The sequence below is a fragment of the Gymnogyps californianus genome, chromosome 3, assembly GCF_018139145.2.
Source record: "Gymnogyps californianus isolate 813 chromosome 3, ASM1813914v2, whole genome shotgun sequence".
In the NCBI taxonomy this organism is placed as follows: Eukaryota; Metazoa; Chordata; class Aves; order Accipitriformes; family Cathartidae; genus Gymnogyps; species Gymnogyps californianus.
Window position 1 is genome coordinate 54,205,919 of NC_059473.1, and position 12,443 is coordinate 54,218,361.

General features: G+C 41.7%; 1 protein-coding gene across 1 annotated transcript in view; it reads left to right on the forward strand.

Moving 5' to 3' along the window:
• Positions 1-12,443, forward strand: part of GRM1 (glutamate metabotropic receptor 1) — a 194,657-nt gene that overhangs the window by 118,559 nt on the left and 63,655 nt on the right. Inside the window, 1 exon segment of the mRNA XM_050893928.1 lies at positions 6,419-6,654. Coding sequence (XP_050749885.1) covers positions 6,419-6,654 — 236 coding nt within the window.

Genomic DNA, 12,443 nt, shown 5'->3' on the forward strand with positions numbered 1-12,443 from the left:
TGAATATCTTTGGTAGAGTTCCTTATTGCCTGATAATAGGTCCATCCTCCTTCACAATAAGCTAATTGTGTTTTTTCTTTCCAGTACATCAGGCAGGTGAAGTAAAAAATTCTTTTAAAAGTCTGCTTCCAGAAAAGGGCAGCTAAGCAGCCAGCTATAGTACTGTTTACGAATTACTTCGGGCCTGATTCTGCCACCTGTGCTCTTATCAAGTAGCAACACTCATGTTTTTTTGGTGGAGCTGCCTATGAAATTATTCCACCTGCCACACTGGTACTTTCTGTCTTGGCCTTATACTGAGCTCTGAGTTTCCATCCTTTCTGCCAGAAGAGCAGGCAGGAGGCCGTCACAGTCACACAACTCCTGCACGCAGGCAGGAGAATCCGTGCTGGATTTTCCAGTGGGGCGCTGTCAGAAAAGACTTTTATAAAAAGAGAAAACTGAATTTGCAGGCTTCCAAGTCTGAGCAGCTCTGGAAATCCAGAGTGCTGGCATTTATCACAACCAAATAACAAATTATTTGAATTCCACTTATCACTATTTAGGGGTTTGTAGCGTTTTGAAATGCCTCTAAATAAGCAGTGTCTGACCACCACACAGAAAGATGGTTTTGCAAAAAGCACTTTCCAAGTAAAATGTCCAGCCTTTTATTTATATAATCCAGCATATAATAATTGTCCTTAAAAAGAAAGATATTGACATATATAACACAATGGCATGGCACTTTATTGAATGTTGAATTCTTTGAGTAGTGCTGTCCTCATATTTAAATCTATTAGAAATTTAACATAACAGCAGGCCAGCTGGCAGCCTTGAGAGCAATGGTAAGAAGGCATTCAGAAACGTGCTTTGCGGGGATGTATATCGACGTGACAAGGAAAGTATATTGACATGAGCTTTAGTTTTGTGGAAAGGAGAGAAAGGCAAGAATACAGACTCTGATCCTTTTGTGTGACAATTATGGTCACCTGGGGCCGTGCTACCCTACCTGACTGGGGTATCTGCAGGGAACCTCTGTGAAGGTTGAAAGTTTGAAACTAATGTTTCCAATTTACATAACTATAGCTACATGTAACATTGTTTTCAAAGTGGGTAAAAATATCCACTAGCACAGGAACAGAACCTGTCAAAAAAAAAGATGGAAATTATTTTAATATGATTGATTTATTTGGTTTTATAATGACAAGATTATCTGCTGTAGGCAGAAGGATTGTTGCAAAAATAATTCATTTAGCATTTATAAAGGGCTTCTTGCTCTTAATTTCTTTTATATATTTTATGACTTGGCCAATACAGCATTAAAAAAACCTTATCATGAATACAAACATCTTAAGAAAACATTACCTTAGCTAATGCAAAGGGAGTTGACAAAGCTGCCAATGATGCAGCCCTCCAGACAGAGGAGTCTAAATCAGTTGCCCTCTACAGCTTTTGTCCATCAGATCAAGCCTTATAAGGGTGCAGGGATCAAATTGCCAGTCAGCGTCCACGACTGACAAAAGTGTTTCATTTTGTTTACCTGTGAAAGGATGCTACCTCCTACAATAATCGCAGAGCAAGTAGTCTTCATATACAACAGCATGTTTTCTTTTTGCGTGTTTGCTTATTTGGAAAAAGCATCTGGAATAGTAATGCTCTGAGCGCTGTGTGGGGAAGCAGAGCAGAGCTGCTGCTGCATAGTTTAAGAGTTAAGTCCTGAGGAGATGAAAATAGAAAGCCTGATTGCTGGTTGTCTCATCAGCCCTTGTGAAAAGCAGCTGACAGTGTTCACGTTTGGAAGAGGAGAGGAAATTGGAAATCCATTACATTTCTCCTGGTATTTCAGTCACAGGAATATATGGGTCTGCAGTTCAGAAAATACAGAGAGGCTAAGATGCTGAAGCCACAATTAAGAAATGTCCATTGTCACACATTAGCAGAATAGTAAACTGGTTAAGAAAAAAATAGCTTTGTTTCTTCAAACTCAGCCTGTGATAATGGGAAATGGGACTTCTGAAGCTAGATGGAGTAGCTCTGGGCTTTTTCCCTTTCTGCTTGATTTTTGTTCATGACTGAACACTGAAATTTGGATTTGGCATCATGAATGTCAGCCACTGGACTGGGACTTGGACGAAGAGTAGCTTGCAGAATATCAGTGACCATTTTGATTGTGATAAACACCACAAAACGGTAACAAAAGCAGTTGGTTCTTTCTCTCCTGAGAGCGACCAGAATGGTTGCTGGTTTGACACCCACACCCTTCTCCCTCCCTCACTGTTTCTGTCTTCACGCTTTAAACCCCCTCACAGAGCTTCAGATCAATTGTTGCACAAGATACCCAGCACGTTTCAAGGCCAGAAAGTCACACAAAACCTACAATGGACACTCATCAGGGAAGGCAGTTTGGGTGATGGATATTGGGCCACCTCCTGAAATCTGCAGTAAAGGCACACAGAAAGATGGTTTTGCAAAAAGTGCTACGTGTGGTGCTACTTGGTAGTCAGCAGGATAAAAGAAGGAAAGTAGGTGGAAAGTACTCAATTCTGACAGCAAAAGAATAGTATGCACTGCCTTTTTTTAATGAGATTTCATTTTTCCATTGAATCAGCTATTGGTCTTGTGATTCTGTCACTGACATGCACACTGTCATCTGGACTTCAATATCGTGCTGTTGTCCAGCATTAGAAATGTCAATTTGTTTAACATTGTCTTCTGGAACACTATCCATTTATCCATACGGCACTAAGGATTGTTCTCAGACAATCCTTTTTTTTTCCTTCCCTTTTTTTTTTTTATATACACTGTAAAAAGGAATATAGGCAGAGATTATAACAAGATCTTAGGTCTCTGATAATCCTCCCATGGCTGCTGGTAGGGCTGCACAGTCCCCTTAGGGCACTTTTCAGCACAGCCAGCCTGCAGCCACCAGGATGGCAGGGGTCCCCTAAGAGACCAGAGGGCTCCTTTTTGCTTCCTTGACTTTACTGAAAGTAGAGCAAAGCTCCCATATGAACTTCAACACGTATGAACTTTTTTCTCTGATTCCAGTGCCTTTTCTTCACATTTCACTGCACACAAAACTTATCAGACAGATTTAACAATTTGAGGAAGCTGAAGAGAGAATAAAAAACATTTGGAGCCAGAAAGAGACAAAGAAACATTAGGTGACAATCTGTGTTCCAATTTAGGGGAACTTTTCCATCAGCTGCCCTCAGAGAACTTGAAATACACTGTCTCTTGCCTTTGCAGAATTGCTCTGCTTTGCCTTCAGAGTGAATGTGGCAATTTTCCAAGCCAAACTTACAGGACAGGGGAAATAAATCACTCTAATGTTTGGCTGGTAGGAATCCAAGCAGTAGAGAAACTACTTCCTTTCTAGAAAGTCTTGCAAAAAGTGGCCCAATTTACTTGATCTTTTCGACTCACTAATGTTTCTGCTTGAGTCTACAGTTTGCAAGCCATGAACATTGTGACAAATAGTGAAGTAATCATGCAATTAGGACTCAATTACTTATGCCGTAAGAGTGACCTTTTGCTTGTTTTTCCCCCACATAAGAAGAAATAAGTATTGTGTCTTTTTCTCCCCTCTGATGCTAGTTTACGGCTTGAATTATGTGAAATCCGGAAAGTTTGTTCTCCTGGTTTTACCTTTGTAGGGTTATCTAGACCATGGTCTGTCATGAGGCAGTCAGGGTGCATGGTACATATTACTAGTTGTCCTCAGCATATGGACAAGTGAGGAGTGGAGGGATGCAGAGAGGATCAGCTGTGGCTTCTTTCCCTCTCCAAAACTCAAGGCAGTCTAGTAGGGCAGGGAGCAGGGATGGACAAATTGTGGCTTTTGAACTCTGTGCACTCCTGTGGCAACTCAAGTGCAGCCGTTAGGCCAAGGCTGTGCCACGTGGTTTTCATTTGGGCTATATTGGTACAAGGGCAGGAGCTGGGTAACCCGCATCGCTGGCTGTGGGAAGAAGTGACCCAGCAGATGCTGCCAGGTTCAGCCTGGCAGAGAGAGTCACTTTGGGATACTGCATCGCGCCCACCCCTGTTCCACAGCAGGACTCTTCAGCCATTGCTGTCTCCCTCCTGTGACCTACTCCCTGCGCCTCCCCCTGCTCTCTGCTCTCACACCACATGTGAGATGCAACATGCATAGACGTTGTCGTGGTTTAACCCCAGCCAGCAACTAAGCCAGCCAACCCCAGTCGCTCGCTCACTCCCCCCGACCCAGTGGGATGGGGGAGAGAATCGAAAAAAAACCTCATGGGTTGAGATAAAGACAGTTTAATAGGACAGAAAGGAAGGAAAAGTAATGATAATGATGATAATAATAATAATATGACAATAATAATACTAAAAGAATTAGACTATACAAAACAAGTGATGCACAATGCAATTACTCACCACTCACTGACCGATGCCCAGTTAGTTCCCAAGCAGCAATCCACCCCTCCCAGCCAACTCCCCCCAGTTTATATACTGGGCATGATGTCATATGGTATGGAATATCCCTTTGGCCAGTTTGGGTCAGCTGTCCTGGCTGTGTCCCCTCCCAACTTCTTGTGTCCCTCCAGCCTTCCTGCTGGCTGGGCATGAGAAGCTGAAAAATCCTTGACTTAGTATAAACACTACTTAACAACAACTAAGTCCAAACCACTGCACTATACCAGCTACTAGGAAGAAAATTAACTCTATCCTAGCCGAAAGCAGGACACACGTGTATCTCATGCTGCTTGGCTATATGAAGATATTGGTCAGTGGTTTGTAAGCTCAGAAATTTGGGCAGTTCTACTGCAAGGCATTGGCAAAGGGGAAACACAGAAGAAATCTTGGCTCAAAGGTGCCATGTAGTGCCATCTTAAAGTACAGCTTTGTGAGTCCCCGGGCCCAGGTTGAAAGGAATCTGTTGATCACTGAGTCAGTGGGCTGCCAGATGCCCCATGTCTTAAATAACTTCCTGTAATAGAGGCTTGGGTCTTGTGTCCCATATTAGGAAGCATTCAGTACATGGGCTTTCCTGTATTTCCGTGGAGACCTGCCATTTTTTTCCAGGTGCCTAGAGCACAGATGCAGCAGTTAACGTCAATGTCAGCTAAACCGTGCAGCTGTTCAGTCTGGTGGCTGGGGACCAAAGACTCACACATGCCCAGTGCATAGTCACTTTACACCTGTTTGTCTAGGACTGTGACAGAGCTTGCTACTTCAAATCTTGTCTGTTTTCCATTGTGGAGTCCCAGGCACATCTATGCCGTCTCATAAATGCCCTCATGGTCTGCACCCTGATGCTTTTCTCAAGGCTATGTGTAAGAGGCTCCTAACCAGCACCTTCTTTCAGTCTGTCTGGAGTTCAGGATCCAAGCTTCTTTTGGGTGAAACAGAGACTTCTCTCTTAGTGGTCAATTGCATTTTTTCTCTTGAGCTCTTTGCTGCTGGAAGTGCTTCATCTGTCTGCTTTTCATAGCAGCAGTGCCGCTGATTTGTTTCTGAGTGGATAGAGCTAGATCTGAGGTGCCAGAATAATCTATTTCTCTCATGACATGTCCAGCATATTAAAATTAAGCAATGGCCAACTTATATTTGCACTTAAATTAGACTGTAATAGCACTGTTCTTAGGGAACCCTAATAAGAACTGGAGAATGACACTAAATCAATGGACTTCTTGTTAAAAGAACTAAACTAAAACTCAGCTGCTAAGCCCAATGGACTTTGTTCAAACCTGTTAAAATAGACTTTCCATGAAATAATGTTGTCAAGAAAGAGCTTTATCTTCAGGTTTTTAAAAGTGTGTCTTACATGAATAAACAGAGAATTAAAATAGAAAACCATTGTTTGTTAAAAAAAAAAAAAAAAAAGGAGGAAAAAAAAGCATGTTATCACAAATCCCATGCAGTGCGAGAATAGCATGTGGTTTTCTTTTTAGTGTGATCAACCTTATCGAGTATTCTTATTCCATTCTCTTCCAACACAATGCATTTCTCACTTTATGTTTGATTTGAATTACTCTTCTAGCTGTAAGATCCATTCATGCTGAGATCTCTTCTGCAAAACACCCAGGATCCTGGCTTGGTTTCCTTTCCATTGATATTAATTCTTTCAGTTTCCACCCCTTACAGGACAGCCTAAAGAAGGCAGAATCTCTTCAGTCATAAAGACATCACACCAAAAGCTATGCCCAAAAACCCTTTCCAGAGAGACAAGGATAAATCCTCATCATTCCAGATGAGTTAATGAGGACTCTGCATGAAATCAGTCAGACTGCTCATTACAAGTCTCCATCACTGTGCTTTCTTCTTTCCCTCTCTGCCTGAATTTTAGATGTACTTTTAGATTCCCCCTTAATTATTTGCTTCTGAGGGTGCTGGCCTGCCTTTGGCCAGTTACTTTTTCAAAACAAGCTTCCTGTCTTTGTGTAATAAGTGGTTTTTTGCCTCTTTTCAGTGATGGTTGGGCAGACAGAGATGAAGTCATTGAAGGTTATGAACCTGAAGCAAACGGAGGCATCACTATCAAACTGCAGTCTCCAGAGGTCTTGTCATTTGATGACTACTATCTGAAGCTGCGTCTGGACACCAACACCCGCAACCCCTGGTTTCCTGAGTTCTGGCAGCACAGATTTCAGTGCCGCATCCCAGGGCACCCGCTAGAGAATCTCAACTTCCAGAAGAACTGCACTGGTAACCTGTCAACTATTTTCCTGTTTGAATCTGTGCTCTGGCAAAAATTTGTCTTTGGGTTTTTTGTTCTTTTGTCTTTTTTTTTTCTTTTTTTTAAGCGTATAAATCGCCGGTGAAAAGTGCCAACCCCAAATTGTACAGATATAAATCCCAGCTCTGGTGGGAGTATGTCTGGCACTGGTTGCACAGCCTCCTCTCAATTTAGTTCTGCTCTGTTATAGAGTGACTTGTTCCCTTTTCATGTTTTAGGGCTATGCTAAGGCTGACAAGAGTGTACAAGTTTGTAATATGGCTTGTAAAAAATAAGTAACAATTAAATGTTAACAAAAATAGGAACAAATTTAAGCTTTTTTTTCTCAACGTCAGCTTTTCTGATCAGCTGAATAATCAGGAAATTCACAGAAAATATTATGGCAGAAAACAAATTTTAAGGAAAATTAATGAGTCTTAAATTTGACCAGTCATCTGCTTCACCCTTTCTTTTCTTCACTCATTAAAACATTTATAGTTTGTTTCCACTATGTAGCACTCACATAAAAAGCACGCTATGCTACAAGTAGAAGTAACTCTCACCTCATAGTAAAAGAAGTGTATCTGTACACAGACAGGTTTTCTCTTCCATGGCAGAATCTGAGAAAATAAACTAAAATGTTTCAGTAAGATTAAATTTATTAGTAAATTGGGTGAGAGGGGATCACTTTTCTGTAAAATACTTGCTGAATAGTTTTTGTAAATATGTTGTTCGTAGTTTGTAAATATTTCATTTCTAGTCAAAAAGGTCTACTCTGATAGTAAGGAAGTTACTCCAGTAGAAACAAAACTAATGAAGCCTGGCTTCCCATGGATTTCTGTCCTATTCTTTACATCTCCACCTCCTCTGTCCTGTAGCAGTAATCTCAGTTGGTCTTCATGTGCTCCCTGAGCTGAATTCCCATAGTGTTTCTAGTTCTTCCCTTCTCCATCAGTAACACTTCTTAACAACAGTGTCCACATTACCTTTTGTTTTCTCCCAGTTCTCTTATTAACAGCTGAGACATATCACCAAATACTGTCACTGACTCAAAACTGGCCTAATGTGCTGACTGGCAGACAGGGTGGCCCATCTGGGTGCTGAGAGGCTAATGGCAAGCCAGACAGGCTAAATAAATGTTGAGGTTATACTGACATTCTTTCCTCAAAGGAGTCATTAACTTTGGACTCTACCAAAATGTTGATTTATGGTATACATATTTAATTGGTTTTGAGACTGCTTCAGCTCGGACAAAGGAGTTATTATAAGCCAACAAGGGTAGAAATTACTAAGGAGAGGCTGAATGATCGATTCACACTGCAAATACATAGCCTTCTTTCTTAAGAAAAGAGGCTTAAAATTGCATTGTTTTGTTCATTGCATTCACATAAATAAATTTCATGCTGATACTCTATAAAAAGGTCTCGTTTCTGAGGAATCTCAGCAGCTGTTGTAAACATGGGTAGTTTGTTATCCAGCCTCCGTTTGGTTATGAAACTAAAAACTTTAGTCTGAACCAGCATAGTCATTCTTCATCTGTTGCATCAAAGACAAATACCAGGTGGTGAGTTCAAAACGGCCAAGATGGGGTACTTCTGCACAGAATGTGTAGATGAGTTTTCAGACAGTGGTTGATGTAGACTCTAAAATTGTACTTGAGCCAAAAAGCAGTTAAACAAATTCATGGAAGAAAACCAATAAGGGCTGTTTTATGGGGAAAAAAACCAAACCACCCCAAACTGGCTCAGGACATCCTAGGGTTGAAGCCACTGGACACTGGAGAGGGTGCTGCAGAGGTACTGTTATGTGCCTGCCCTGGTGTTCTGTGCTTCTCAAGGTGTCAGGTATCAGAGACAGGAACCACTACGTTCTGATAATACCAGTGAAACACAAAAACATTTGTCTACATTGGTAGACTCTCACAGTTAATAGTCACAATTCAGGCACTCAAACGTCTTTCCCTCCTCTAAAAAGCTGTAAGTTTTTGCATGAAACCTCAAAATGTGCGATACTTTTTAGGCTTTGCTGAAAAGCAATGAGCTCTTAAATTTGGTGGTGAACCCCTGATAACCCTCAGACTTATCACACAACTAAGAAGTTCATAAATGTCTCAAATCACCAAAGGGAAGCACCACAAAGTATCTATTCCCCATAATGGCATACCTACAGAATCAAGAGACCTACATGTCCCAGTGAGTCTGGGGGCAATAAAATATCGTATTTATTTTTCTTTAACTGCACAGAGCTGACTGGTGACTGTCTGGCACCACCAGGGCTTTCTGCACACATATCTTTATCTGGCCTTTCTGTAGGGTTAAGAACGTCACTTCAAATACTTCAAAGCTTGCTGGTGGAGCCTTTCTCTCCAAGGAGGTCTAGTATGACAGTGCCAAGAAACTGCCTTCTTTACCTCTCACAGGTTTGGAGACAGGCCTTTTCACAAACTCTTTGTAAAAAAAGGAGTCTGAATTGCCTCTTCCCTCCTTCACAAAGTATCTCCATGTACAAATTTGAAGGAGAGAGTCCATGCTGCTCAATAAATAATAAGCACTAATATTTGAAATCCATTAAAATTGCCAATAGACGAAGTTTGACTTCTGTGTGGTACTACAAGTTTAAGTACTGCTGCGACTACTGCAGCACCCCAGGAAAATTATCAGTATTCAATACTGGTATCAAGAACCTTAACTCCATTATATCTAAGAGCTTTCACTCTTACCTCACAGTATTCCATCAATATTCCTGTAACAAGGTACATAGGGTCCTGCATTATGGAAAAAGCTGAGTCCGATGTGGTTCCAAGAGTCCATGCACATTATTAGCATGCGTTGTGACTCTCTCTGGGTCCTGATCTGTTCTGTATTCCAGAAGTGCACTGGTAGTCCTTACTGAGAACAAAGTACACCCATACTTTTGCATAGACAGAAATTGATTCAAAGGCAGTAGACTGCTCAAGTTCATCTTCCATGTCTGGAGAGTTAACATCTCAAGAAACTATCTAATGAAAAAGAAAAGCAAGGACAAAAATACTTGTGATATTTAGGGGAGCATAGTGTATTTGTATTTACCCAGCAGTGGGTTGCCTAGGAGCAGCCAGAAACAAAAAAAGAAAAGGCAGTGTTATTCTCTGACTACCTTATTAAAAAAGATTCCGAATACTTGGACCTATCCAATTTGAAAAGGAGATTAATTACAAAATTTGTATTTGAGAATCTTCAATTACTGCCTGCCCAGTATAATTTGCTCATATACAACCTAATCACTTTACTGAGTGATTTATTCAGAATTGCCACTGGAATGTGAAGTTCAATTTTTAGCATTCATGGATAGGCAAGGACTTCTCCTCAAGCAATTACAGCTGCTGCATTTGCAATTTCTCACACCCCGTTACTGTTGAGTCAGCACTAGCTTGGGATTGCAGGCTCTCTACGAAGCAAGGGAAAGCCAGTTCCTAGAAATCCCCCGTCTGTGATGACAGGAATTACTGCTTGAATTCCCTCATTCAGTCCTTGAGAAGACTGATGCTGCCCTTCAGGAATTCTCATATTACACTGAGCTCTGAATGTACATGCATATTTTTGGGGAAAAAAGTCTATCTGGTCTAAGCGTTACTGGAAGGAAGCAAGTCCAAGTGCGTTCTACTCTGTGAAGTCTGTGGGATGCTTAACAATTGGCCACATTTTCAGAATAGCTTATCTGGATGTACTAGGACTATATGGTAGTAGCACAAGTTCTTGGGAAGAGAAGACAATCATCGAGAGTTTTGCAGTGACTGCTCTTTTGGATCATCCCTTCTTGCAAAAATTAAACAACTTACTTTTCCCACTTGGGTAGCAGCCAAATGAGTGGGAGCTATTTTTGATTCATTCTTTGCTAATGTTGTAGCCAAATGCCTCTCATAAGGGAATGCCTCTCTCCCTATCCATCTCTCTCTCTCCCCTCCCTCTTTCTCTCTCTCTCTGCTATAGGAGATATTCTTCCTCAACACAATAGAATTCAAGTCTAGAAATTTTCTTGTATGTAGATGTATTGGATCTGGCTGGGATGGAGTTAACTTTCTCCATAGCCGCCCTCATAGTGCTGTGCTTTGTATTTGTAGCTAGAAAGGTGCTGATAACACACCAGTGTTTTGGCCACTGCTGAGCAGTGCTCGCACAGCACTGAGGCTCTCTCCACGCCCCCCCCCCCGCCCCCCCCGAAAAGCCAGTAGGCTGGGAGTGGGCAAGAGGTTGGGAGGGGACATAGCCAGGACAGCTGACCCAAACTGACCAAGGTTTCCACACCATATGATGTCGTGCTCAGCTATAAAAGCTAAGAGAAAGGAGGAGAAGGGGGGGCATTTGTTATTAAGGCATTTGTCTTCCGAAGCAACTGCTACATACTGAGGCCCTGCTTCCCAGGAAGTGGCTGGACATCACCTGCTGATGGAGGTAGAGAATAAATCTTTTTGTTCTCCTTTGCTTCCATGCATGGCCTTTGCTTTTCTTTATTAAACTGCCTTTATCTTGACCCATGAGTTTTTAATTTTATTTTCTCTCTGAGGAGGGTGAGTGAGAGAGTGGCTTGGTGGGCACCTGCCAGCCAGCCAAGGTCAACCCACCACAGTGGAAAAGAGTTATTTGTATATGATCATTCTCCTGTAGTTTCCTTGATATTTAGCAGGCCAAAACCACTTCCAGTACAGAGTGGTTCTTCTTAAACTGTCCATGGCACTAAGGTACTTTCAGTGTTTTCCATGTAGTAGCTACATTCTTTAGGAAACAAAGCATGTCCTGCAACTCTGCATGGACCCCTGACTCATCGTGAGGTTCAGAACTTCACGCCATTCTTCATGCCTTTCGGATGAAAAGTCGGAACAGAGCAGACCTTTTTAACACTAACAGAAAAAAGCTGTTTCTGAATTTGAGATACTAAGAAGCTACCTAACTCAGGATGGACCCGACACTAAGTTCCCTTAGCACACAACCTCAAGCACTGCCTCAAGCAAGTCACAACTTGTTTCAGTTCACCAGACAACTCAGCCTTTTCCACATTTTGGAGATTGTATGGAGATTGTACGCTGACATACAGTGATAGACTGTATGTCAGGCAACAGAGTTCAGATACCCTTCCAACAGTTCTGTAGGATGTTTTCTTCTCCCTGATCTGATAGAAATAGCTCAAATGGAAGTGGTTTTTTTGCCACAAAACTACTAGTGACAAATATTTCTCCATTGGACTTGGTGAGCCCACATATGCCAGAATTAAATGCAAGTCACACGCAGAAATGGTGTAGAACTCAGTGCAGTGTAAACGCTTGTAAGGAGGTCTAACTGCTCTTTTACAGAATGCCTTATTCACCTCCTGGCAGGTAATACAACGGCTGTAGTTTCTGTAAACCGGGTGGGATGAGTACACCTCTGCACCACAAGAGGCAGTTATGAAATTGGTTATGGAACTGATGCAAACATCAGATTATGCTCACGGCAGTTCATCTGCTGGGACAACAAAATACATTGGCAGGCAATTGGCACAGACATTTTTCAACAGAGAGTGAAGTGGAACAAACTGGGCAATTCATGATTCATTCATCAATTCAACTGATCTTTGAAGCGAAGGATTATTTGTCAGTGAACGTATTTGTGGCAGACAAGAACAAGAAATATAGATTTTTTTTTGTTGTTCTAAAGGAGGTCACAGTCCAAGTTCCCTGTAGGATGCTTACTCATACCTTGGTCATGCCATAAGGATTGCTTTATCTGCTAATTCCTGTTTTGGTCCAAGAGAACTACAAACAATC